At 43.9% G+C, this 25,570-nt stretch overlaps 1 protein-coding gene across 4 annotated transcripts; it reads left to right on the plus strand.

Annotated features, from left to right (window-relative positions):
• Positions 1-249: 249 nt before the first annotated feature.
• LOC129810812 (calcium homeostasis endoplasmic reticulum protein-like) lies at positions 250-17,786 on the plus strand. 4 transcript variants are annotated; one of them, XM_055861723.1, is made up of 18 exons: positions 250-452; positions 7,249-7,422; positions 7,688-7,726; positions 8,443-8,606; positions 8,848-8,985; positions 9,220-9,371; positions 9,558-9,669; positions 11,271-11,360; positions 11,602-11,791; positions 12,581-12,741; positions 14,529-14,985; positions 15,201-15,451; positions 15,574-15,707; positions 15,794-15,880; positions 16,116-16,253; positions 16,458-16,607; positions 16,828-17,108; positions 17,244-17,786. In XM_055861723.1, exons 1-18 carry the CDS (start codon positions 428-430, stop codon positions 17,279-17,281), a joined length of 2,781 nt encoding a protein of 926 aa, XP_055717698.1. In that variant the 5' UTR covers positions 250-427; the 3' UTR covers positions 17,282-17,786. The 4 variants fall into 4 exon arrangements, with proteins under 4 accessions (XP_055717698.1, XP_055717697.1, XP_055717699.1 ...); XM_055861722.1 differs by having other exon boundaries at positions 14,529-14,984; positions 15,194-15,451; XM_055861725.1 differs by lacking the exon at positions 250-452 and adding an exon at positions 3,522-3,811 and having other exon boundaries at positions 14,529-14,984; positions 15,194-15,451.
• The last annotated feature ends 7,784 nt before the right edge of the window (positions 17,787-25,570 follow it).

Here is a 25,570-nt window from a genome sequence, read left to right on the forward strand (position 1 = left end):
CACCTTTTGTCTATTCCATTTGCACAACAGCATGTGAAATTTATTGTCAATCAGTGTTGCTTCCTAAGTGGACAGTTTGATTTCACAGAAGTGTGATTGACTTGGAGTTACATTGTGTTGTTTAAGTGTTCCCTTTATTTTTTTGAGCAGTGTAGTTTTAATGACGCTGAGGTTGTACTTACCTGTGTACTCTTTCAGTCCTCCCAGTGCTTGTTCAGCCACTGGGGGACGCTGTAGCATGATAGCTGCTTTATTCTGGACAGTGGCGCCCTAAAGTCCTCGAAGTACTTCTGGTACCAGAGTATCTAACATTTTGTAATGCTGCTGTATTTTTTAACCACATAACTAGGTAGAATTTTCACAAATTAATTCCCTCCCTGGGTCTTTGAGGTTTTTCGGTCTCGCTGTTACTTGATTGAAGACAAACATGGATATTCCTACAGCTCCTGAAGGTTTGTATCTTTCATTTTGATTAGCTAGTAATGCTAATATTACCATGCTAAATTAGTTAGCATGCAAAAGCCAGCTAGGCACATGATTGTCGTTACTGATTTAGAATAGTTTTTTTAGTAGCTAGCCTCTTTTATTAACTAATTAATCATTTTAAAATTAGCTCCCTAACCTTCATGGACAGTTAAAAAAAAAAACTACATAGCTAGCTGGCGTCTATAGTATAGTCGCGCATGCGTCGATTTAGCCTGGAGAATCCGACATTGAATCGCGTTCAAACCAACTGGGAACTCGGAAACATACGAGGTCAAATCAGGACGTCAGTGATTTTCAGGTCGGAAAGTCGGAGCTCTAGAAAGAGAGGATTTGGAATTCCGAGTTGGATGACCGTTCAATTCGATTTTTACCTGTTTGAGCCCCCCCCCAGTTTTGAATTTGGCATTATTGCATTGGATTCAACGTTGTGGATACATTTACATTTACATTTAAGTCATTTAGCAGACGCTCTTATCCAGAGCGACTTACAAATTGGAAAGTTCATACATATTCATCCTGGTCCCCCCGTGGGAAATGAACCCACAACCCTGGCGTTGCAAGCGCCATGCTCTACCAACTGAGCCACACGGGACCACATTAGCGTACATTAGCGTTTGTATCAAGAAATGTACCTCTCACGACATCTACAATCCAGAATGTTGAATATAATAACATTTTTGGGCTCCCGAGTGGCGCAGCAGTCTAAGGCACTGCATATCAGCGCTAGATGCGTCATTGGTTCGTCATTGGTTCGATTCCCAATCGGCCGTGGTTGGGAGTCCCATAGGGTAGCGCACAATTGGCCCAGCGTCATCCGGTGTAGGCCTTTATTGTAAATAATAATTGTTCTTAACTGACTTGCCTAGTTAAATAAAAAAAATGTACTCCCTTTATTATTTTTTATTAACTTATTCAGGGCAGCCAGATTGAGACCAGGTTCTCATTCCCAATGGTGCCTTGTGTACAAACATGTTCTCAAACAGGGAGAAAAATTAACATTATAAATAAAACAAGAAAATTATTTAACACAACAGTTTCAACAAATAAAGCACTACAATCAATCGAAGCAACTGCAATCCTCAATTGATGAATTCAACACCAGAGTCCTAAACTGTCCTAGCGGCACCAGGGAATCAAGATGCAAGGAATATTTGTAGTTTATTCCAACAATGGGCGGCACTAAAAACGAAAGGAGGATTTACCTAAATTCGTCGAGACAGAGTGACCAATCCTGTGAGCGAGTTTAGTAGCTCATTCTGTTCTACGTTAGCAACGAAGTTTGATAAGTTAGTAGCTTGTGTAGTAGAGCTTTGTAAACAAAACGGGAATAATGAAGTGATCTATTGGACTTTAATGAGGACCAGCCAACCTTGTGATACATGATGCAGTGATGAGTATTAAAACTTTCACTTGTGATAAAGCGAAGGGCGGCATCCAAAGGTTTAAGAGTACTTGCTGCAATCTAGTCGAAAGTGTCACCATATTCAAGAACTGGCAGGAAAGTTGGCTGTACAATCTGCTTCCTGCTATTTAGAGAGAGGCAAGATCTATTTCTAAAAAAGAATCCCACTTTAAATCTTAGCTTTTTAACAAACTCATCCATACATACAGAAGAGTCAACAGATCATTCTCAAACCACTTGCGAGATGCAGGCTTATTTCAGTCAACCTTTACTGATTGTCTGGGCGGTTGGTCCTTTTGTGTGTACTAATGTGAGACAATATATCCACAGGAAAGTATAAATACATTAACTTTTCAAAGCGCTGGTAGTGTGTTTAGATTCCCATCACCTCAAACATGTGCAGAACCATGTAAAAACGAGCTCGGCAAGTATGCGTGAGTCTCGTGCATGTATTTTTATATTGTGCACATGCTTCAGGTGATCTGAACGTACTACCAGAACGATCTACCAGTGCTTTGAAACTTGATGTAATTATACTTTACTCTAGATATACTGATGGGAGTCTATTAAGCTGGCCCTGTTAAGCAATATTTATTTAATTAAGCAAGTCAGTTATGAACAAATTCTTATTTACAATGACAGCCTACCCCGGCCAATCCCTAACCAAGACGACGCTGGGCCAATTGTGCGACACCCTATGGGACTCCCAATCATGGCCGGTTGTGATACAGCCTGTAATCGAACCAGGGTCTGTAGTAACACCTCTAGCACTGAGATGCAGTGCCTTAAGACCGCTGCACCACTCGGGATCCCTGAAGTTCATTACTAATTATTGACCTTAATTCATCCACCAAGTACAAGGGTGGAGCAAAAAACCACGGAAACTCGGCCATTTGTGGAATGAGTTCAACATGTGGGGTAGAGGAGTTTAATATATAAACAAAGCAATGGTGAGGTGAACAGTGTGATGGAATATTTTAAATTATCGGTTCTTTATTAATCATCGGTTTCCAAATAAACAAACTCAAAGATTCAAACCTTTTTTATGCATCTAAAAAAAATAAAAAAATATCGCGTTTTCATATCGTTGACATGTCCGCTTCTTGTTCTTCGAATCCATAAACTAAAGGGTCCATCTGAACATATCCACCTGTGCATCTGACCATGCAGATTGACCCCATTCCATACACACACCTTTCAAACAGGATGTACAAAAGCTTGTGCTTAGCATCAAAACAGTGCAGGGCCCTAACAGTAAAGGCTCCTTTCCTCTCCCCATTCCCCCTCCCTATTCCCCCCCCCCAGGTGTGCATTTACATCACTGAAAGGAAGGACCAATTTCATCTACAAAGTGACAGGAGAACAGAGCAGGGGAAAGGAAGGACATACAAACAGAATACAACAAACCTCTCTTTCAGACACACGCACGGACATACACTCAAACAGTTAAAACAGTATCAGAGAAAAAGAGGACCGAACCCTATGTACTGTCTGCTTTGTTGCTGTTTGGTGATGAGGGAGAAGGAAGCGGAGAAAGCGTGTGGGGGGGGCGACAGTTCCTCGGTTTAATGCTTGGTTTAGGGGGGGGGGTCCAGTGGGTGATTAAATTAATTTCCTGAACCGGGCTGCCTCCCGTGCATGAGTTGTCTGGCCCACTAAAGTGATTTAGGTTGGCACGTGAAGTAGGATTCAGTGTTTTCACATGCAAAAGTGATTGCTTTTGATAAAATGCTTTATATGACTTGCCAATGCAAGCCAGTTGTTGACGTCAACAACCGAGCAGTGCAGATTTTGTGTTCGATTTGAGCAAGGCCCGGTCATGTGACGGGCCATAGGCCGGTTCAACCCGCGACATCTTAATAGAACGCTGGCACTGTCTCATTCCTACCTGCAAAAGGACCAACCACACGGACAACCGGTAAAGTAAGTTAAAATATAATTTTATTCAACATTCTGGCTTCTAGAGGTCATGAGAGGAAACCTTCCTGATCCAAACGCTCATTTAATTCAATTAAATTCAACGTTGAGTTTTTAGGCTAGTGTCGATATGGGCAAAATATGATATACTTTTATTTATTTTTTACGGTATTCTGTTTTTGGAAGAAAAAATATGCATTTTCTTTGAGTAGTGCGTGGCCCTAGGGTGGCATCACATACCTTCTAAGTGATTTCAATGAGTCTTTCTCCATTCTGATTGTTTTACACTGTTCGATTTAAGCTTTTTCATCAATTCCTGCATTTCCTGCACTCATTTGAGATCATTTTAACACTGCCACACAGGGCTGAATGATATTGGCAAAAAAATCTAGGTCTTTTAACCAAATGTTGCAATTGCATTTTGACTTGGGATTTAGATCAAAACACTTGGGTAAACTAGTCTAATTATATAATTGGAATATAATATTGGGTACTTTGAATACAATGTTTGACATGACAACTAATGAAAATGTCAGGGTGGAGTTATTGTGACAGGGTAGGAACCAAAGTGTTGGTCAGTTATCTATGGAACCCTATAATCTTTGGCTACATTAAATGTTTTCTCTTAGCTACTTCATGAAGATAACATATTAATGCCTCACCTAATACTTTTTTTTCATTTTCCATTTTATTTAACTGTTATTTAATTAGAAAACCTATAAGTCCTTTATACTGGAAAACGTACAGTTATGAATCGCCTAATCCTCTTTGGTTTAGAAGATACTGTTGCACAAACATGCTGATTTAGGCCTACACCATCACTGGTATCAGGCTGTATAGTTTGCTCTGACTCAGTACATTTAATACCTAGCCAGCTGACTAGCATTAGCGGCTAACAAGATTTAGCCACAACTTTCTAAGAAAATACAAACTAGCTGTTTGCAGATGTAAGAAACACAAACTAATAGTCTAATTATAGAATGCTAGTGGATTTATATTAAGACTCAAAGCGGAAACGGCATCGTTGTCATCATTGTTGCACCTGTCGCATTGATCATGAAGACTAAACGCAATTGCGCTCTTTGAGTGACGGTGCGGGCCTAAATCTGTGTGGAAAGAGGCATGGAGAGAAAACGATGACAAGTAGCGGAGTAAATTCTAAAAATGCACATTACACACATCACATTTAACAAACCAAACAATCTAATACCGTTTATAGGTAAAGTAAAACCAGTGGTGGAAAAAGTACTCAATTGTCATACTTGAGTAAAAGTGAAGATACCTTAATAGAAAATTACTCAAAAGTCACCCAGTAAAATACTACTTGAGTAAAAGTTTTTACGTATTTGGTTTTAAATATACTTAAGTATCAAAATTAAATGTAATTGCTAAAATATACTTAAGTATCAAAAGTATAAGTATAAATCATTTCACATTCCTTATATTAAGCAAACTAGACGGCACGATTTCTTGTTGTTATAATTTACAGATAGCCAGGGGCACACCCCAACACTCAGACATAATTTACAAACAACGCGTTATTGTTTAGTGAGTCTGCCAGATCAGAGGCAGTAGGGATGACCAGGGAAGTTCTGTTGATGTGTCTGAATTGGACCATTTTCCTGTTCTGCTAAGCATTCAAAATGGAACGAGTACTTTTGTGTGATAGAGAAAATGTAAGGAGTAAAAAGTACATTCTTTTGTTTAGGAATGTAATAAAGTAAAGTGGTCAAATATAAAGTGCAGATACCCCCCAAAATTACTTAAGTAAAAATACTTTAAAGTACTACTTAAGTACTTTACGCCACTGGTAAAAACCCATACCGGTCCTTGCATCAATACTGGTATATACACTGAACAAAAATATGAACGCAACAATTTCAACCGTTTTACTAAGTTACAGTTCATATAAGGAAATCAGTCAATTGAAATACATTCATTAGCTCCTAATCTATGGATTTCACATGGCTGGGAATACAGATATTAATCTGTTGGTCACAGATACCTTTAAAAAAAAAAAGGTGGTGGTGTGGATCAGAAAACCAGTCAGTATCTAGTGTGACCACCATTTGCCTCATACAACATGACAGATCTCCATCGCATATAGTTGATCAGGCTGTTGATTGTGGAATGTTGTCCCACTCCTCTTCAATGGCTGTGTGAATTTGCTGGATATTGGAGGGAACTGGAACACACTGTCGTACACGTCAATCCAGAGCATCCCAAACAATGACCCTCAGGATCTCGTCACAGTATCACTGTGCATTCAAATTGCAATCGATAAAATGCAATTGTGTTTGTTGTCCTTAGCTTATGCCTGCCCATACCATAACCCCACCGCCACCAAGGGGCACTCTGTTTACAACGTTGACATCCGCAAACCGGTCGCCCACACGACGCCATACATGCTGTCTGCCATCTGCCCGGTACAGTTGAAACCGGGATTTATCCTTGTAGAGCACACTTCTCCAGCGTGCCAGTGGCCTTCGAAGGTGAGCATTTGCCCACTGAAGTATGTTACAACGCAGACCTGCAGTCAGGTCAAGACCCAGGTGAGGACGACGAGCACGCCGATGAGCTTCCCTAAGACTGTTTCTGACAATTTGTGCAGAAATTCTTTGGTTGTGCAAACCTGTTATATCAGCTGTCCGGGTGGTGGGTCTCACAATCCTGCAGGTGAAGAAGCTGGGTGTGGAGGTCCTTGGCTGGCGTGGTTACACGTGGTCTGCGGTTGTGAGGCCTGTTAGATGTACTGCCAACTTCTCTAAAACAATGTTGGAGGCAGCTTATGGTAGAGAAATTAACATACTTTTTCTGGCAACAGCTCGGGTGGACATTCCAATTGCACACTCCCTCAACTTGAGACATATGTGTCATTGTGTTGTTTGACAACTGCACATTTTAGTGGCCTTTTTATTGTCCCCACCACAAGGTGCACCTGTGTAATGATCGTGCTGTTTAATCATCATCTTGATATGCCACACCTGTCAGGTGGATGGATTATCTTGGCAAAAGAGAAATGCTCACTAACAGGAATGTAAACACATTTGTGCCCAACTTTTTTTTGAAATAAGTTTTTTGTGCATATGGAACAATTCTGGGATATTTTATTTCAGCTCATGAAACATGGGACAAACATTTAACATGTTGCGTTTGATATTTTCTTTCAGTGTAGTAAAATACGCTATACCGCCCAGCCCTAGCGTCGATGTTGTCCCTCATGTACGATTACTTTTCTGCCCACCTTTACACAGTTACCTTGCACAGTACGTAAATAGGGATGTACCAGGTTTGAGGGTCTCATAATAACCTGATCAAGATTGCTTTGCTTTAAATTATGCGCCAAGTTAGCTAACGTAACAATAATATAACCCCTAAATTGATGTCAAGCTATATCAGAAATCATGTGACTCACCAAAAAGTTATTTTTTTTCTCTCCACAGATCAAGAGCTGAAAAATGTCATTGACAAACTGGCCCAGTTTGTGGCTCGAAATGGCCCCGAGTTTGAGAAGATGACAATGGAGAAACAGAAGGACAATCCCAAATTCTCTTTTCTGTTTGGAGGGGACTTCTTCACCTATTACCGGTGCAAGCTTGCTATGGAACACCACCAGCGTATGTAGTTCATATAGCTATCAATTCAACTTGTCTGGTCTTAGATTCCAATGCCAACAGTCTTTTTTTTTATCCCATTTTGCAGCAGGTTTGGAACACAACCACCACATGCAGATATTATAGCCTAACTTGTGACATCTGCTCACAAATTTCTAGTCATTGCAGGAAGAAGACCAGACCTGAATTTATTTCTATATAATAGATAGGCTATATCTGTGGCTGTTTGTATGCCACTGTATTGTAATGTGTGCTTCTCCCCACGTAGATCCTACTACCCACGAGTGTGAGGAGTATAAATTGGAAGGTATTTACTGGGACGATAGAAGTCCCAACTTGCACATTTTGCTCGACATTCATCTGGTGTTTTTGCATCACCGGTGCTTGAAGGCTTTGTTTTTGTATTGTTTTTCATGTTCATCATTTTAAAATGAAGGATACCCTGACTACTGGTGTTGATTGTATTCCTGCTATTTTCGTTATTGTCTAAAACATTCCAGTTTTAGATTCTTTTCAACCACAATTCAAGTTTGGACTTTGCAAGGCCTAAGTATGTCAGTTTGCTACGAGTTTTTGATTTTCTTGATGCTTGTTGATATCAGATGCAGGTTTATGTTGTTTTTGTCCGTTGCGTGTGATTCAATGCTGCTGCAAAGTTTGACTTAAAAATCCACATGCTCTCCTGTTACAAAATCCTGTTACAAAAAAAGACAACGCCTTTTTTATTTCCGTTGTTTGAGATACTGCAAAATGCTTCATGTTTTTCAATCTCAATTCCTTTGAAGTTTAAAGGAATTGAGTATAAATGAAGATGAGGACATTTCTTTCATGAAGCTAGTTGCATGTAAAATGCCCTTGTTTTAGTACTATCTTTTCTTTTGAGGAATTTCATTTCATTCTTTTTTTTAGGTCACCTTGCCAAGTACCTGTGCAAATGACAAAAAGCATCGAGAGTACAATGAAAATGTTTTCTTTATTATGCTTTTGTCCTTTAATCACTGACATTTTGGCCTTATTTTGCAGATCTTTATAATCCATCCGGTAAGGAAGTCCCAGATGTCCCTCCACCAATCACAATCCTGGCTCCGCCCCCCATTGCCCCTGCTACGCCCTCTCTAGATGAACTCATCCAGCAGAGCCAATGGAATCTGCAGCAGCAAGAACAGCACCTGCTCACTCTCAGACAGGTACGGGTCACAGTACCTCAGGGTCAGTCAGTCTTGATTAGTTGAGTCAGATATGTTAGTGCTGGGCTGGTGCAAAAACCTGCACACACTGGCCCTCTAATGTCGCTACCATATCCTATATTCTCTGGTCATAAATTGTGCGAAACAGAATACACAAAGTTTCAAAGCAAATACATTTTACAGCTGTTGTTTTTTTCCCTAGATATCCAGACTGAAATGGTTGTCATTTGTTTGATTCCAGGAGCAAGTGACGGCAGCCATAGCTCTGGCCATGGAGCAGCAGACCCAGAAACTGCTAGCGGAGACTCAGCAGGACATTTCTGAATTTGACAACCTGCTGCAGCCCATCATTGATACCTGCACTAAAGACGCCATCTCGGTACGTTCATGAATTTGTCATGACGTTCATGACAACATGAACAATAGATGAACTGGAGAATGCTCTGGTATATTTAGTCAGTTGTATGTTTCTCTCCAGTTCCTTCTATAGAAAAGTTTGTGGTCATACACACATCTTTATAAACAGGGCTTATTAAAGAACACTAGTATAGAACAACAAGGCCCGCACAGTGTTAAAGCTTCCAATCCGAAACAGATCTTTGTTTCCTCCTAGGCTGGTAAGAACTGGATGTTCAACAACGCCAAGGGCCCGCTGCACTGCGAGCTGATGTGCTCACACCTCCGGAACCGCATCACAGCCGACGCAGCCCACTTCGAACTCCGCCTTCACCTCATCTATCTCACCAATGATGTCCTCCATCACTGGTAGAAGCATGATGAAAATGAGGCTTTGTTTTTACTCTCAGAATGCCACACATACACAGACTGCGCTTTTTTCATATTGTATTTTAAACTCCTCAAACAAAACTAACTTGCTTGCGCTCGATAATGGAAGTAATTATGTCATGTATTCGTGGTTAGTTAAGTGAACCTTGTCTTGTGTCATACCAGTCAGAGGAAGCAGCAGAGGGACCTGTTGGCAGCGCTGCAGAAGGTGGTGGTGCCCATCTACTGCACCAGCTTCCTGGCTGTAGAGGAGGACAAGCAGCAGAAGGTTACGCGGGTAAGTGGACTGCCTGTTCAATGGAGACATTGTTCCATATAAACTCAGCAAAAAAAAGAAACGTCCCTTTTTCAAGACCCTGTCTTTCAAAGATAATTAATAAAAAATCCAAATAACTTCACAGATCTTCATTGTAAAGGGTTTAAACACTGTTCCCATACTTGTTCAATGAACCATAAACAATTAATGAACATGTACCTGTGGAACGGTCATTAAGACACTAACAGCTTACAGGCTGTAGGTAATTAAGGTCACAGTTACGAAAACTTAGGCCTCTTTAGTGTCCTATCTACTGACTCTGAAAAACACAGAAAGAAAGTTGCCCAGGGTCCCTGCTCGTCTGCGTGAATGTGCCTTAGGCATGCTGCAAGGAGGCATGAAGACTGCAGATGTGGCAAGGGCAATAAATTGCAATGCCTGTAATGTGAGGCGCCTAAGACAGCGCTTCAGGAAGACAGGACGGACAGCTGATCATCCTCGCAGTGGCAGACCACGTGTAACAACACTTGCACAGGATCGGTACATCCGAACATCACACCTGCGGGACAGGTACAGGATGGCAACAACAACTGCACGAGTTAAACCAGGAACGCACAATCTCTCCATCAGAGCTCAGACTGTCCGCAATAGGCTGAGAGGGGCTGGACTGAGGGCTTGTTGGCCTGTTGTAAGGCAGGTCCTCACCAGACATCACCGGCAACATGGGCACAAACCTACCGTCGCTGGACCAGACAGGACTGGCAAAAAGTGCTCTTCACTGATGAGTTGCGGTTTTGTCTCACCAGGGGTGAAGGTCGGATTCGCGTTTATCGTCGAAGGAATGAGCGTTACACTGAGGCCTGTACTCTGTAGCGGGATTGATTTGGAAGTGGCGGGTCTGTCATGGTCTGGGGCGGTGTGTCACAGCATCATCGGACTGAGCTTGTTGTCATTGCAGGCAATTTCAACGCTGTGCGTTACAGGGAAGACATCCTCCTCCCTCATGTGGTACCCTTCCTGCAGGCTCATCCTGACATGACCCTCCAGCATGACAATGCCACCAGCCATACTGCTTGTTCTGTGCGGGATTTCCTGCAAGACAGGAATGCCAGTGTTCTGCCATGGCCAGCGACGAGCCCGGATCTCAATCCCATTGAGCACGTCTGGGACCTGTTGGATTGGAGGGTGAGGGCTAGGGCCACCCCCCCCCCCCCCCCCCCCCCCCCCCCCCCGGAAATGTCCGGGAACTTGCAGGTGCATTGGTGGAAGAGTGGGGTAATTTCTTACAGCAAGAAATGGCAAATCTGGTGCAGTCCATGAGTAGGAGATGCACTGCAGTACTTAATGCAGCTGGTGGCCACACCAGATACTGACTGTTACTTTTGATTTTGACCCACCTCTTTGTTCAGGGACATATTTTTCCATTTCTGCTAGTCACATGTCAGTGGAACTTGTTCAGTTTATGTCTCAGTTGTTGAATCTCATGTTCATACAAATATTTACACATGTTAAATGTTTGCTGAAAATAAACACAGTTGACAGAGAGAACATTTCTTTTTTTGCTGAGTTTAGATGTTGCCTGTGGTCTGAATGACACCCTCTGTTTCTTGTTTCTCTCACAGCTCCTGCAGCTCTGGGAAAAGAATGGCTACTTCGATGAGGTGACGATCCAGCAGTTACAGAGTCCAGCTGTGGGCCTGGGCCAGTATCAGGTGAGGACTGAGGCTAGTGGCCTAGTAAAGTGAAATACTGCAAGTTGGCTGACAATTAAAAGGATTGGACTTTGAGGTCAACCACATATACACGTCCTACCCCATGCCACACACAAAGTTCCACCAAAATAGAATAACGTTTATTTTTTTGAAATGTAATTGATTTGATTTACTCCGGCTAGGCCAGTCATCACTCGAGTGTTCTCTGTAACCATAACGGTGGCCTTCCCCTCTCTCCCAGGCCTCTCTGATCACAGAGTACGCTGCGGTGGTGCAGCCCGTTCAGCTGGCCTTCCAGCAGCAGATCCAGACCCTGAAGACACAGCACGAGGAGTTTGTGGCCAACCTGACGGTGCAGCAGACTGCCGCAGCAGCAGTGAGCCAGCTAGCTGCAGCAGAGCCCGATGTTAAGGCAGTCACTACACAGCCTGGTGAGGGGAGAGAGGAACATAATCGCGCACACACCCGCATAAACACTTCTGTTTGCATGTTGATGAGGCTGTTGGTCTGTCTGTTAGCAAAACATCACTGTAGAGATGCTGGTGACTGGTTTCATTGGACTTTTTAGTCTCTCTCTCTTGCATACAGACCCACAAACACACACACACTAAGCACTTCATGATGTTATTTCGTTTACATGTTTTTATTTTTTTATTTTATTTCACCTTTATTTAACCAGGTAGGCAAATTGAGAACACGTTCTCATTTACAATTGCGACCTGGCCAAGATAAAGCAAAGCAGTTCGGCACATACAACAACACATAGTTACACATGGAGTAAAACAAACATACAGTCAATAATACAGTGAAAAATAAGTCTATATACAATATGAGCAAGTGAGGTGAGATAAGGGAGGTGAAGGCAAACAAAATATATATATAAATAAATAAAAATATAAAAAGGCCATGGTGGTGAAGTAAATACAATATAGCAAGTAAAAAAACACTGGAATGGTTGGTTTGCAGTGGAAGAAGGTGCAAAGTAGAGATAGAAATAATGGGGTGCAAAGGAGCAAAATAAATAAATACAGTAGGTAAAGAGGTAGTTGTTTGGGCTAAATTATAGATGGGCTATGTACAGGTGCAGTAATCTATGAGCTGCTCTGACAGCTGGTGCTTAAAGCTAGTGAGGGAGATAAGTGTTTCCAGTTGATTATATATCTTTAGCCATATTTACCCTTTAACCAAATATCCTTCCCTCTGTCTTGTGGCATCGACAGGAGAGGTGAAGGCATCCATGTCTGGCCCTCCTGGTGATTATGACGGAGCCCCGCCCCGATCAGACCCCGGTGCTAACAACACTGGCCACTCTGATAACTCCTCCTCCAAACCCTGGTTCGACCCACAACACATGCCTGGAGGCTGGAACCCCAATCAGCCTGTAAGCTGGTCCTACTGTGTGGTTTGTATGCACTGTGTGACTCTTCCCTTTTTTATAATGGAAAACTCTCAAACTGATATAAGGAATAGTCTGTTGATATACAGTGCCAGTCAAAAGTTTGGACACCTACTCATTCCAGGGTTTTTCTTTATTTGTACTATTTCCTACATTGTAGAATAATTGTAAAGACATAAAAAGTATGAAATAACACATGGAATTAAACAAATCAAAATGTATTTTATATTTGAGATTCTTCAAAGAAGCCACCCTTTGCCTTGATGACAGCTTTGCACACTCTTTGCATTCACTCAACCAGCTTCATGAGGTAGTCACCTGGAATGCATTTCAAGTAACAGGTGTGCCTTGTTAAAAGTACATTTGTAGAATTTCTTTCCTTAATGTGTTTGAGCCAATCAGTTGTGTTGTGCGAAGGTGGGGGTGGTATACAGATGATAACCCTATTTGGTAAAAGACAATTACCATATTATGGCAAGACCAGCTCAAATAAACAGTCTATAATTACTTTAAGACAAGTCAATACGGAGATTTTCAAGAACTTTGAAAATTTCTTCAAGTGCAGTCGCAAGAACCATCAAGCGCTATGATGACACTGGCTCTCATGAAGACTGCCACAGGAAACGAAGACCCAGAGTTACCTCTGCTGCAGAGGATAAGTTCATTAGCGTTAATTGTAGCCCAGATAAATGCTTCGGAGTTGAAATAACACAACTCAACAACTGTTCAGAGGAGACTGTGAATCAGGCCTTCATGGTTGAATTACTGCAACAACAAAAAAAACACTACTAAAGGACACCAATAATAAGAAGAGACTTGCTTGGGCCAAGAAACACGAACAATGGACAATAGACCGGTGGAAATCTGTATTTTGGTCTGATGAGTCCAAATTTGAGATTTTTGGTTCCAACCGCCGTGTCTTGGTGAGGCACAGAGTATGGTGAACGGATGATCTCCGCATGTGTGGTTCCCACTGTGAAGCGTGGAAGAGGTGGTATAATGGTATTGGGGGTGTTTTGCTAGTGACATTGTCTGTGATTCATTTAGAATTCATGGCACACTTAACCAGCATGGCTACCACAGCATTCTACAGCGATACGCCATCCCATCTGGTTTGTGCCTAGTGGGACTACATTTGTTTGTCAACGGGACAATGACCAAACACACCTCCAGACTGTGTTAGGGCTATTTTACCAAGAAGGAGAGTGATGGAGTGCTGCGTCAGATGACCTGGCCTCCACAATCCCTCGACCTCAACCCAATTGAGATGGTTTGGGATGAGTTGGACCCGCATAGTGAATGAAAAGCAGCCAACAAGTGCTCAGCATATGTGGGAACTCATTGAAGACTGTTGGAAAAGCATTCCAGGTGAAGCTGGTTGAGAGAATGCCAAGAGTGTGCAAAGCTGTCATCAAGGCAAAGGGTGGCTACTTTAAAGAATCTAAAATATATTTTGATTTGTTTAACACCTTTTTGGTTACTACATGATTCCATATGTGTTATTTCATCGTTTTGTTGTCTTCACTATAATTCTACAATGTAGAAAATAGTCAAAAGAAAGAAACCCTTGCATTGGTTGGTGTCCAAAAATTTCACTGGTATTGTATTTACAGGTTTACTGTTTTCATAGAGTTGAACAGATTGACTGTAGTTCCTATCTATCAAATCAGTCCTATGCAAACAAACTGAGTTGATGAATGAGTGAGTGGTGAAGGTACGGTAACATGGAAGATGAGTGTCCATTTAAACACCTGTTATTTTTGTCCCCTCAGCCTCCGTTTGACCCTACCCAGGCGCCCCCGCCTTGCCCGCCCTGGAACAGCCACGAAGGCATGTGGAACGAACAGAGGGGGGATCCCAGCTGGAGCGGAGGCCCTCCGAGGGGGGAGGGCGGTCCCTGGAGCGGAGGGGGAGGACAGAACGAGCCACCTCCCAACTGGAGTGGTCAGTACGACCAGCCCCCCTGGAGCAACCAGGGACCTGACCAGCCCCCCTGGGGCCAAAGAGAGCCCCCATTCCCCCGCATGCAGAGGCCTCCCCACTTCAGAGGGCCCTTCCCGCCCCACCAGCAAGGGCCCCCTCCCTTCAACCAGCCCCCCCCGCCTCCCCACAACTTCGGCCGGTTTCCTCCACGCTTCATGCAGGATGACTTTCCACACAGACATCACTTTGAGAGGCCACCCTACCCTCCACATCGCTTTGACTACCCACAGGGAGACTTTCCCGGAGGTAAGACTACAGGACAGGTTCCACCATGGGAGCTCATTATTCACTGTTTAACTTTTCTATGACTATTGTATAAGCACCCTTCTGGCTGATTTTCCTGACCACCATCCATAGTTACAGTACACATATCGATTTACATGATCATTTGGGACTGACCGTTCTATCTAGAACATGTAATTTAACTGAGTCTCTCCCCTTGCCCCTGCGTGTTGACCAAGACATGGGCCCCCCGCCCCACCACCACCCCAGCCAGAGGATCCCTCCTCCGGGCATGGGGGGAGGAGAGCACCCTCCCTGGGGGGGTAACCAGCACCCTGACTTCGGCCCTCCGCCCCACGGCTTCAACGGCCATTCCCCACATATGAGGCAGCGGCTGTCCCCGGCTCACGTCAACCAGGACGACCCCAGCCTGGTCCCCAACGTCCCTTACTTCGACCTGCCCGCCGGACTCATGGCCCCTCTAGTCAAAGTGAGTAGCACAGGATGAAGATGTCTATTGATTTTCAAGGATACATTTTCCACAGCTCACTATGTATTTCTCGGCCCCCAGTGATTTAAACGGTTGTTTTCCACCTGTTTTATATGCGTAAGCTTGAAGACCATGAATACAAAGCCTTGGATCCCAAAGACATCCGCCTTCCTCCCCCCATGCCCCCTAGTGATCGCCTGCTAGCTGCTGTGGAGGCCTTCTACAGCCCCCCATCCCATGATCGACCCAGGAACAGGTAAAACACAAACATTTTCGCTTCATGTGCTTGAGTGATCAATGCAATGTGTGTGCTCTATTGATTGCAATGTCTTTGTCGGTCAGTGAGGGCTGGGAACAGAACGGCCTGTATGAGTTCTTCAGAGCCAAGATGAGAGCCAGGAGGAAAAAGGGCCAGGAGAAACACAACAGGTGAGACCGACTGCCTGCTAACCAGCCTTATGTCTTGCACACACACACACACATTTCATAGACTTATCTGTAGTACAAGGAGACTTTGGGTACCACTTTAACCTAAAAGAAATGTGCCTTTGAAATCCACAGGTAAATACAAATGCTTTGTTAGTCTGGCACTCTGTTTCCCATCTGTAAGTACTGTATGAGAGATGAGTGCTCTAACGAAGTGTGTGTTCTCTGTCTCTCCCAGTGCCCACGGGGGTAGTCGTTCACACAGCCGTTCTCGTAGTCGGGGCCGCTCCTCATCTCGTTCCAGCTCCAGCTCCTCCAAGTCCTCCCGCTCCTCCTCACGGTCCCGCTCTCGCTCCTACTCCAGATCACGCTCCAGGTACACGCAGATGGGATTCTTCCTGATTTTAACAGGAATTGCAGATTTCGTCAGGAATACTATCAGATACGCCTGTACGATACACTCGAGATGTATTGGTAGACCGTTTTCCTCATTTGGTTGGAGGTTAGGTGGTGTTAAGTAACACTGGAGTGAACGTCGTCAAGTTTGACGGATCATGTTGTTTATCTTTCCCCTCCACAGGAGCAGGAGCCGATCCAGGTCGTCCCGCAGTCGCTCTCGTTCCAGGTCTCGCTCCAGATCTCGCTCTCCTGACAAGAGACGGCTAGAGAAGCCCGGACATGCCTCCGCCCCCGCCACCGCCTCCCAGAAGTCCCGTAGCCCCTCCCCTCCGTAGGTCCCTCATCTCGGTGTGCAATGTATCCTGCTCTTAACACATCATATCGCCTCTGGCATAATGCTTACAAATCTGTGCATATCATATGGGCTTGGGGAGGGTAGAGACCGTAACTATGCCATTGACATAATGGAGGCAGTTGCTCTCACATTGAACATTTAAAGCAGAGCATTGAAGGCTGTAGATTACTGAATGTATTGGTTGTGATCTCCACAGCACTAATTCTGGGCTTGGAGCAGCCCCTTCTATCCTGCCTCCAGACAGCAGGCTGGGAGAGGAGAACAAGGGCCATCAACTGCTCATGAAAATGGGCTGGAGTGGTTCAGGGGGGCTTGGCGTGAAGGAGCAGGGCATCCAGGACCCCATCAAGGGGGGAGAACTCCGGGACAAGTGGGACCAGTATAAAGGAGTGGGGGTGTCACTGGACGACCCTTATGAGAACTACCGCAGGAACAAGAGTTACAATTTTGTAGCTCGCATGAAAGCAAGGGAGGAAGGTAGGAATTTTCATCAAGTGATCTCTGTAGGTCTTTTTGAAAATGTTGCAATGAAATTCTGACATTGTGGACAGGTGTATTTGTAGGTGATGTGACAAACTAAAATATATAATAACCAATGTGTGTTTATTTCAGTGAATCGGGAACCACAGGAGCCCCCTCCCGCTGAATGACGTGCATCGTAAAGCAAACAACCCCTACCCAGAACACACCTCTTCATAATTAGTTGTTTGTACAGAATAATGGTTTTAACAGTATATTTCCCTCTATCCGTTTGCAAAATACCAGAAGGTTGGGGTCCTTTAGTTTTAATGTTGCTTTTCTTGTGGAACTTGTTCATGTTTTCTTCTCATGTTCCAGGATCAAGTCATCAAGACTTGGGAATGGACAGAAATAGTATTGTGTTGCTCTTTTGAAACAAAAAGAAAATCCCACAAAACATAGGAATGCACATGGAATCAATGGCATGTCAGCTATAATTGTGAATCAGTTTACCCTGTACAAACCACATTACCTGGCTACCTAAACTCCTTGCTCCGGACAGATGCTACACCCACGGTCGTTAGTTTCTTCTCTGCTATGAAGTATGTAGCTGAACGATAGAGCAGCGGAAGAATTAAGTTTAAGTCGTCAGGCAACTAACCACATGCTGTAGAGAAATAAAGCATTTTAAATACGTGTTTTGATATTCTGTTTGTATAAGTGCGCTCACAATTAGTTAACCTCAACCTCGATTAAAAGAAATGTAGAAAGAATTGTCAGAAAAATTTCGGAAAACCGATTAATTAAACCAAATTTCAAATATTTATACATATCCTCATTGATCTGTATAAAATTCTATACTTCAGTGGTGATTTTAGCATGTAAATCTTGGGATAAAAAATTAAGTGGGATGCATGCCAGCAAAGCCACAACACTAAACAATACATGAATTGCACTATAACGGTGACCACAAACTGTTAGGGCCTACATAAAGCTGACCCAGCATCTTACCACTGCTACACCTGGCTAGCAGCGGAGCCTTGTCTGGCAGCGAAACAGTTCATTCAGCCTCATTTACTGCTTTTTAAGAAAACAGCTGATAAGGCTGACTTGCTTAAACAAATGTGGTTTCTAATGACAATTGAGATGTACAAACTATGGCATAAAGGGATGATGACAAGTGGATAAGAGCTAATCCGTAATTTCGATTGACATTAATGAGCGAGCTAGGACGAACGTAGTCAATAACTATTTGTTTAGCACTTTTGACATGTCCAGCAACAGAATTCAGAACATGTGCTGTTACAGTGTTCTCCCTGTACACCAAGTCAGAACCGTAGGATAAATAAAGGGGGCGTATAAGCAGATAATGAAAGCGCTTACAATATTCGATGATTACATTTCTCTAAAACTACTCTAAGGCTACATGTGCACCACCAAGTCCAAACAGTAGGCGAAATAGACCAAATTATTAGGGTGTGGCACATGGGCTACTAACATCTTACTACACAACATATACTTAGTATTACTTTATTAGATATCGTATACATATCTCCCTCCCTTATTGATCTTCAGGTCGTAGCTCTAGAAAGAGGCCGAATTTACAATTCCGAGTTGGATGACCGTTCAAAACTTATTTTCTCCGTCGGAGCTAGTTTATTCCCGACTTCCCAGCTGTCTTGAACTCACTGAAGTCGCAGTGCCGAGTTAACAGTTGTTTTGAGCGCGGCACAAATCATGCTTCAGTGACAGCATGGCCAAAGTTGAATGTTTAGAATTTTTAACTTGGAAAAAGAGCCCCTTAATCACAGATTTGGGACCTCTCTGTCACTGATTGCTTCCAAACCAGTCATTGTTAAATTTGCAATTTCCAACTTGTGTAATGTTTATGTCCAATTGCCGATGAGCACCGAAGTTTTATCTATAATTTCTCTTCATATGATAAGTATTAAAAATGATTTGCCAGTAGATTGTTGACTTGATTCATGATGATGACTGCTGGCTAAGATTACAAAAGTTTGTTGACATGATCAGTCCAATCAAAGCTACTGTACATATAATGTGAAATGATGTCATTTTATCTGTGGCCAATGACCTTGAGCCTTTGTGGATGGGCTCTTCTAATGTAACTATGGCAGCACCCAAAGGGCTAGAATTTTCGGGGTCTAGCCTTAGACTTGGTGGTGACATAGCATCCCTATGAGTGTCAGAACACTGAGCCAATCACAGCGCAACGCTCCGTATTTTCTGCAGGCCTGCCCCACCACCACAGAATGCACTGAGCTAGGCTGAAACACCTGCATTTTGGAGCTGCCTTACTCAAGAAAACAAGAGACCATGTTTGTATGCTTCTTTATTAACTCAATTATATACACTGCTCAAAAAAATAAAGGGAACACTTAAACAACACAATGTAACTCCAAGTCAATCACACTTCTGTGAAATCAAACTGTCCACTTAGGAAGCAACACTGATTGACAATAAATTTCACATGCTGTTGTGCAAATGGAATAGACAAAAGGTGGAAATTATAGGCAATTAGCAAGACACCCCCAAAAAAGGAGTGATTCTGCAGGTGGTGATCACAGACCACTTCTCAGTTCCTATGCTTCCTGGCTGATGTTTTGGTCACTTTTGAATGCTGGCGGTGCTCTCACTCTAGTGGTAGCATGAGACGGAGTCTACAACCCACACAAGTGGCTCAGGTAGTGCAGTTCATCCAGGATGGCACATCAATGCGAGCTGTGGCAAAAAGGTTTGCTGTGTCTGTCAGCGTAGTGTCCAGAGCATGGAGGCGCTACCAGGAGACAGGCCAGTACATCAAGAGACGTGGAGGAGGCTGTAGGAGGGCAACAACCCAGCAGCAGGACCGCTACCGCCGCCTTTGTGCAAGGAGGTGCACTGCCAGCGCCCTGCAAAATGACCTCCAGCAGGCCACAAATGTGCATGTGTCTGCTCAAACGGTCAGAAACAGACTCCATGAGGGTGGTATGAGGGCCCGACGTCCACAGGTGGGGGTTGTGCTTACAGCCCAACACCGTGCAGGACATTTGGCATTTGCCAGAGAACACCAAGATTGGCAAATTCGCCACTGGTGCCCTGTGCTCTTCACAGATGAAAGCAGGTTCACACTGAGCACATGTGACAGACGTGACAGAGTCTGGAGACGCCGTGGAGAATGTTCTGCTGCCTGCAACATCCTCCAGCATGACCGGTTTGGCGATGGGTCAGTCATGGTGTGGGGTGGCATTTCTTTGTGGGGCCGCACAGCCCTCCATGTGCTCGCCAGAGGTAGCCTGACTGCCAATAGGTACCGAGATGAGATCCTCAGACCCCTTGTGAGACCATATGCTGACACATGCACATTTGTGGCCTGCTGGAGGTCATTTTGCAGGGCGCTGGTAGTGCTCCTTCTTGCACAAAGGCGGAGGTAGCGGTCCTGCTGCTGGGTTGTTGCCCTCCTACAGCCTCCTCCACGTCTCTTGATGTACTGGCCTGTCTCCTGGTAGCGCCTCCATGCTCTGGACACTACGCTGACAGACACAGCAAACCTTTTTGCCACAGCTCGCATTGATGTGCCATCCTGGATGAACTGCACTACCTGAGCCACTTGTGTGGGTTGTAGACTCCGTCTCATGCTACCACTAGAGTGAGAGCACCGCCAGCATTCAAAAGTGACCAAAACATCAGCCAGGAAGCATAGGAACTGAGAAGTGGTCTGTGATCACCACCTGCAGAATCACTCCTTTTTTGGGGGTGTCTTGCTAATTGCCTATAATTTCCACCTTTTGTCTATTCCATTTGCACAACAGCATGTGAAATGTATTGTCAATCAGTGTTGCTTCCTAAGTGGACAGTTTGATTTCACAGAAGTGTGATTGACTTGGAGTTACATTGTGTTGTTTAATTGTTCCCTTTATTTTTTTGAGCAGTGTATATTTTTTAAATTGGAAACCGATGCGAGACTGTATTTTGCATTGTATTTTGGCATTAATAGGGGGGCTCAAAACGGGGGTCGCCACTGATACTTCTATAGAAAGTATGACACATTTGAATAGATTGTCCTTTTTGATCTAGGTAAATTCACAAGCCCCAACACAAATGTTTTTTAATAGGACAATGGTAAAGTATCCATACATTCTCAGTGTCAGATGTAGTGGAGCTCCATCATTTCCTGAAGAATCTCCTCCAAGGCCGCCTCCGTGGTCAGCTTGGGAGGCTTGTGACAGCCAATGAACTACAACAAATCAATCCCACTACAAATCTAGTCTATTCAGGAAAAGTGGAAAAACTGAAAATGTCCATTTTTGTCTTGGATCATGATGACTAAAAATGCACAGAAGTGTGAACAATATTGGGTCCACAGCAAATATGGTTGACAGTCCCTCAGATAAGAGTGACAAGGAGCGGCGTTTGACTATCAATTATACCTTCAGTACTACACGAGTGTGTAGTGATTAATTTACGATTGGGCATTAGAGTAGCCTACCTCCTTGGTGTCCTCCAGGGTGGTGTATGTGTAGTCTGCAGGGACTGTAGGAGTGGAGGTGGCGGCTGGTCAGGACAAAGTGTCTGGTGAGAGCCAGCTGCTGCCTCAGCATGTTGAGTGCAAACACAGCAGGGCTGTATGCACTGATGGCCGGGGATGAGAGACAATAGAGGTGTGGTCAGTAGGACGAAGAGCTGAGCCTTTCCTATTTAGATAAGAGATTATGCTTCAGGCATTGTGTTAAACAATGGTGACAATGAGGTCACCAAAACCAATGATGTATACTGAAATCAAATATAAATGCAACGTGCAACAATTTCTAAGATTTTACTAAGTTACAGATCATATAAGGAAATCAGTCAATTGAAATACATTAATTAGGCCCTAATCTATGGATTTCACATGACTGGGCAGGGGTACAGCCATAGGTTGGTCTGGGAGGGCATAGGCCAACCCACTGGGGAGCCAGGCCCAGCCAATCAGGATGAGTTTTTCCCCACAAAAGAGCTTTATTAAAGACAGAAATACTCCTCAGCCCACACCACCCTTAGGTGATCCCGTAGGTGATGAAGCCGGATGTGGAGTCCCTGGCCTGACGTGGTCACACATGGCCTGCAGTTGTGAGGCCAGTTGGACGTACTGCCAAATTCTCTAAAACGACATGGTTACACGTCATTATGGTAGAGAAATTAACATTAAATTCTCTGGCAACAGCTCTGGTGGACATTCCTGCAGTCAACATGCCAAATGCACGCTCCCTCAAAACTTGACACATCTGTGGCATTGTGTTGTGACAAAACTGCACATTTTATAGTGGCCTTTTATTGTCCCCAGCACAAGGTGCACCTGTGTAATGATCATGATGTTTAATCAGCTTCTTTATATTCCACACCTGTCAGGTGGATGGATTACCTTGGTGAAGGAGAAACACTCACTAACAGGGACCTAAACAAATTTATGCCCAAAATTTGAGAGGAATAAGCTTTTTGTGCCTATGGAAAATTTCTGGGATTGTTTTTTTCAGCTCATGTAACATGGGACCAACAGTTTACATGTTGGATTTATGTTTTTGTTCAGTGTATAGAAACCCTGGATTGCTGATGCTGTGTATTGGCCAATGAGGGGCTTTGAAGCCACTGACTCCCCAGTAGGAGTCCTCCATAGGAATTAATGGAATTCTATAGTATTTCAATTAAATGTTTCAAGGACAAAATTACATGCATTTACAGAAAATAGTTTATATATTTTTTATTTGTATGTTTAGCTCACGTAATATAATTTAAAAGTATGCATTAAGGTGTCTGTAATAGAATACATGTAGAAATTAATAGATGCATTTCTATAGCTCCCTTTAAAAAAATGTACAATGGTGGGGGAGTGCCAAGATGGTATGGGCACAGTGGCTTCAGAACAGCGCCACCTGTCAATCTTCTGGTGTATATATAAATCACTGGGTGAAACAGTGCATCAACTACTGTAGCATAAAATCCAAAAACTACTTTAGAAGTTTGAGGCTCAACTGAGGAATTTTATTATATGCTTTTATTGTTTTTTTTAATGAGCGAGAATTCTGCTTCTATCATCTGAACCGTGGCTGTAAAGACACACCCTCCACGGCCTCTGCACTGACGGTGACTCACCATGGGTTTGATCCACATAGGCCATTCCAACCGCCGGCCCTAGGGCTGCCATACCTACACAGACAGGGGAATGACAGACGGGTAGACATTTTTACATTACACTGACTAAAATGCAAATGTTTTTCTTTGTTGCAAATGTTACTGTATTTAGTTAGTGGACAAACCGGTGGACCAGGTGAAGGCCAGTCCGTCTGGTTGGGTCTGCATCTCGGACAAGGTGAAGGCCAGTCCGTCTGGTTGGGTCTGCACCGGGGCCTCTCTCACACACCTGGGCGAGCGTCTCTTCAAAACTTGAGACGGCATGATAGTTTCAGCCACAGAGTGGGAGCGAGATGATCTGGAATAGAATGCCCTGCTGCCACTGAATGAATCAGAGATTCTACTGTAGTCTGGGTGATGTGCGACTGACTGTCCTTCTCCGAGACACTGGAGTACTTGTCGCTCCAAGAGACGCTGTAGTGTCTGAGACGCTGTAGTCCATGACCTCCATGACCTCGCAAATAAATTCATAAAAATCCTACAATGTGATTTTCTGGATTTTTGTTCCTCATTTTGTCTGTCATAGTTGAAGTATACCTATGATAAAAATTACAGGCCTCTCTCATCTTTTTAAGTGGGAGAACTTGCACAATTGGTGGCTGACTAAATACTTTTTTGCCCCACTGTATTTAAAAGGGGGGGGGGGTCAATGGAAATAGTCTGGGTAGCCATTTGATTAGCTTTTCAGCAGTCTTATGGCTTGAGGGTAGAAGCTGTTAAGAACCTTTTGGCTTGCCGTGCGGTAGCATAAGAACAGTCTATAACTAGGGTCTCTGAAGTCTTTGCCAATTTTTAAGGCCTTCCTCTGACACCGCCTGGTATAAAGGTCCTGGATGGCAGGAAGCTTGGCCCCAGTGATGTACCCTCTGTAGCGCCTTGCGGTTGTAGACCGAACAGTTTCCATACCAGGCGGTGATGCAACCAGTCAGGTGGCTCTCGATGGGGCAGCTATAGAACTTTTTGAGGATTTGAGGACTCATGCCAAATCTTTTCAGGCGTTGTGGTGTCCTCTTCACGACTGTCTTGGTGTGTTTGGACCATGATAGTTGGTTGGTGATGTGGACACCAAGGAACTTGAAGCTCTCAATAGGGGTGTGCTCGGCCATCATGTTCCTGTAGTCCACAATCATCTCCTTTGTCTTGATCACATTGAGGGAGAGGTTGTTGTCCTGGCACCACACTGCCAGGTCTCTGACCTCCCTATAGGCTGTCTCATCGTTGTCGGTGATCAAGCCTACCACTGTTGTGTCGTCGGCAAACTTAATGATGGTGTTGGAGTCGTGCTTGGCCAGTCGTGGGTGAACAGGGAGTACTGGAGTGGACTGAGCACGCACCCCTTAGGGGCCCCCATGTTGAGGATCAGCGTGGCAGATGTGTTGTTGCGTACCCTTACCACCTGGGGGCAGCCCGTCAGGAAGTCCAGGATCCAGTTGCAGAGGGAGGGGTTTAGTCCCAGGGTCCTTAGCTTAGTGATGAGCTTCGAGGGCACTATGGTGTTGAACACTGAGCTGTAGTCAATGAACAGTATTCTCACGTAGGTGTTCCTTTTGGCCAGGTGGGAAAGGTTAGTGTTGAGTGCAATAGAAATTGCGTCATCTGTACATCTGTTGGGGCGGTATGCGAATTAGAGTGGGTCTAGGGTTTCTTGGATGATGGTGTTGATGTGAGCCATGACCAGCCTTTCAAAGCACTTCCTGGCTACAGATGTGAATGCTACGGGTCAGTTGTCATTTAGGCAGGTTACCTTGGTGTTCTTGGGCACAGGTACTATGGTGGTCTGCTTGAAACATGTAGGTATTACAGACTCTGTCAGGGACATGTTGAAAATGTCAGTGAAGACACTTGCCAGGTGGTCAGCACATGCTCTGAGTACATGTCCCGGTAATCCATCTGGTCCTGTGGGCATGGGAATGTTGACATGTTTAAAGGTCTTACTCACATTGGCTACAGAGAGCGTGATCACACAGTAGTCCTGAACAGCCGGTGCTCTCATGCATGCTTCAGTGTTGCATGAATCAGCAGCGCTTTTGGTAATTCTCTTCCCTGAGAGATGTGCCTATGCTTTTTCCAGAGCTGAAATCTGCCACCACGATTCCACATTCTCGACAAATCTAATTAGCCTGTAAATAAAAAAAGATATATATAATATATACAGTTGAAGTCTGAAGTTCACATACACTTAGGTTGGATTCATTAAAACTCGTTTTGCAACCACTCCACAAATTTATTGTTAACAAACTATAGTTTTGGCAAGTCAGTTAGGACATCTACTTTGTGCATGACACAAGTAATTTTTCCAACAATTGTTTACA

This window comes from Salvelinus fontinalis, chromosome 14 (assembly GCF_029448725.1).
Source record: "Salvelinus fontinalis isolate EN_2023a chromosome 14, ASM2944872v1, whole genome shotgun sequence".
NCBI classification, from domain to species: Eukaryota; Metazoa; Chordata; class Actinopteri; order Salmoniformes; family Salmonidae; genus Salvelinus; species Salvelinus fontinalis.

Coding starts and splice junctions, on each gene's coding strand:
- LOC129810812 (XM_055861722.1), top strand. CDS start 428: ATGGATATTCCTACAGCTCCTGAAG. Junction 14,985..15,193: donor CACAGGGAGACTTTCCCGGA/GGTAAGACTACA, acceptor CCCCTGCGTGTT/GACCAAGACATGGGCCCCCC. Junction 16,254..16,457: donor TACTCCAGATCACGCTCCAG/GTACACGCAGAT, acceptor TCCCCTCCACAG/GAGCAGGAGCCGATCCAGGT.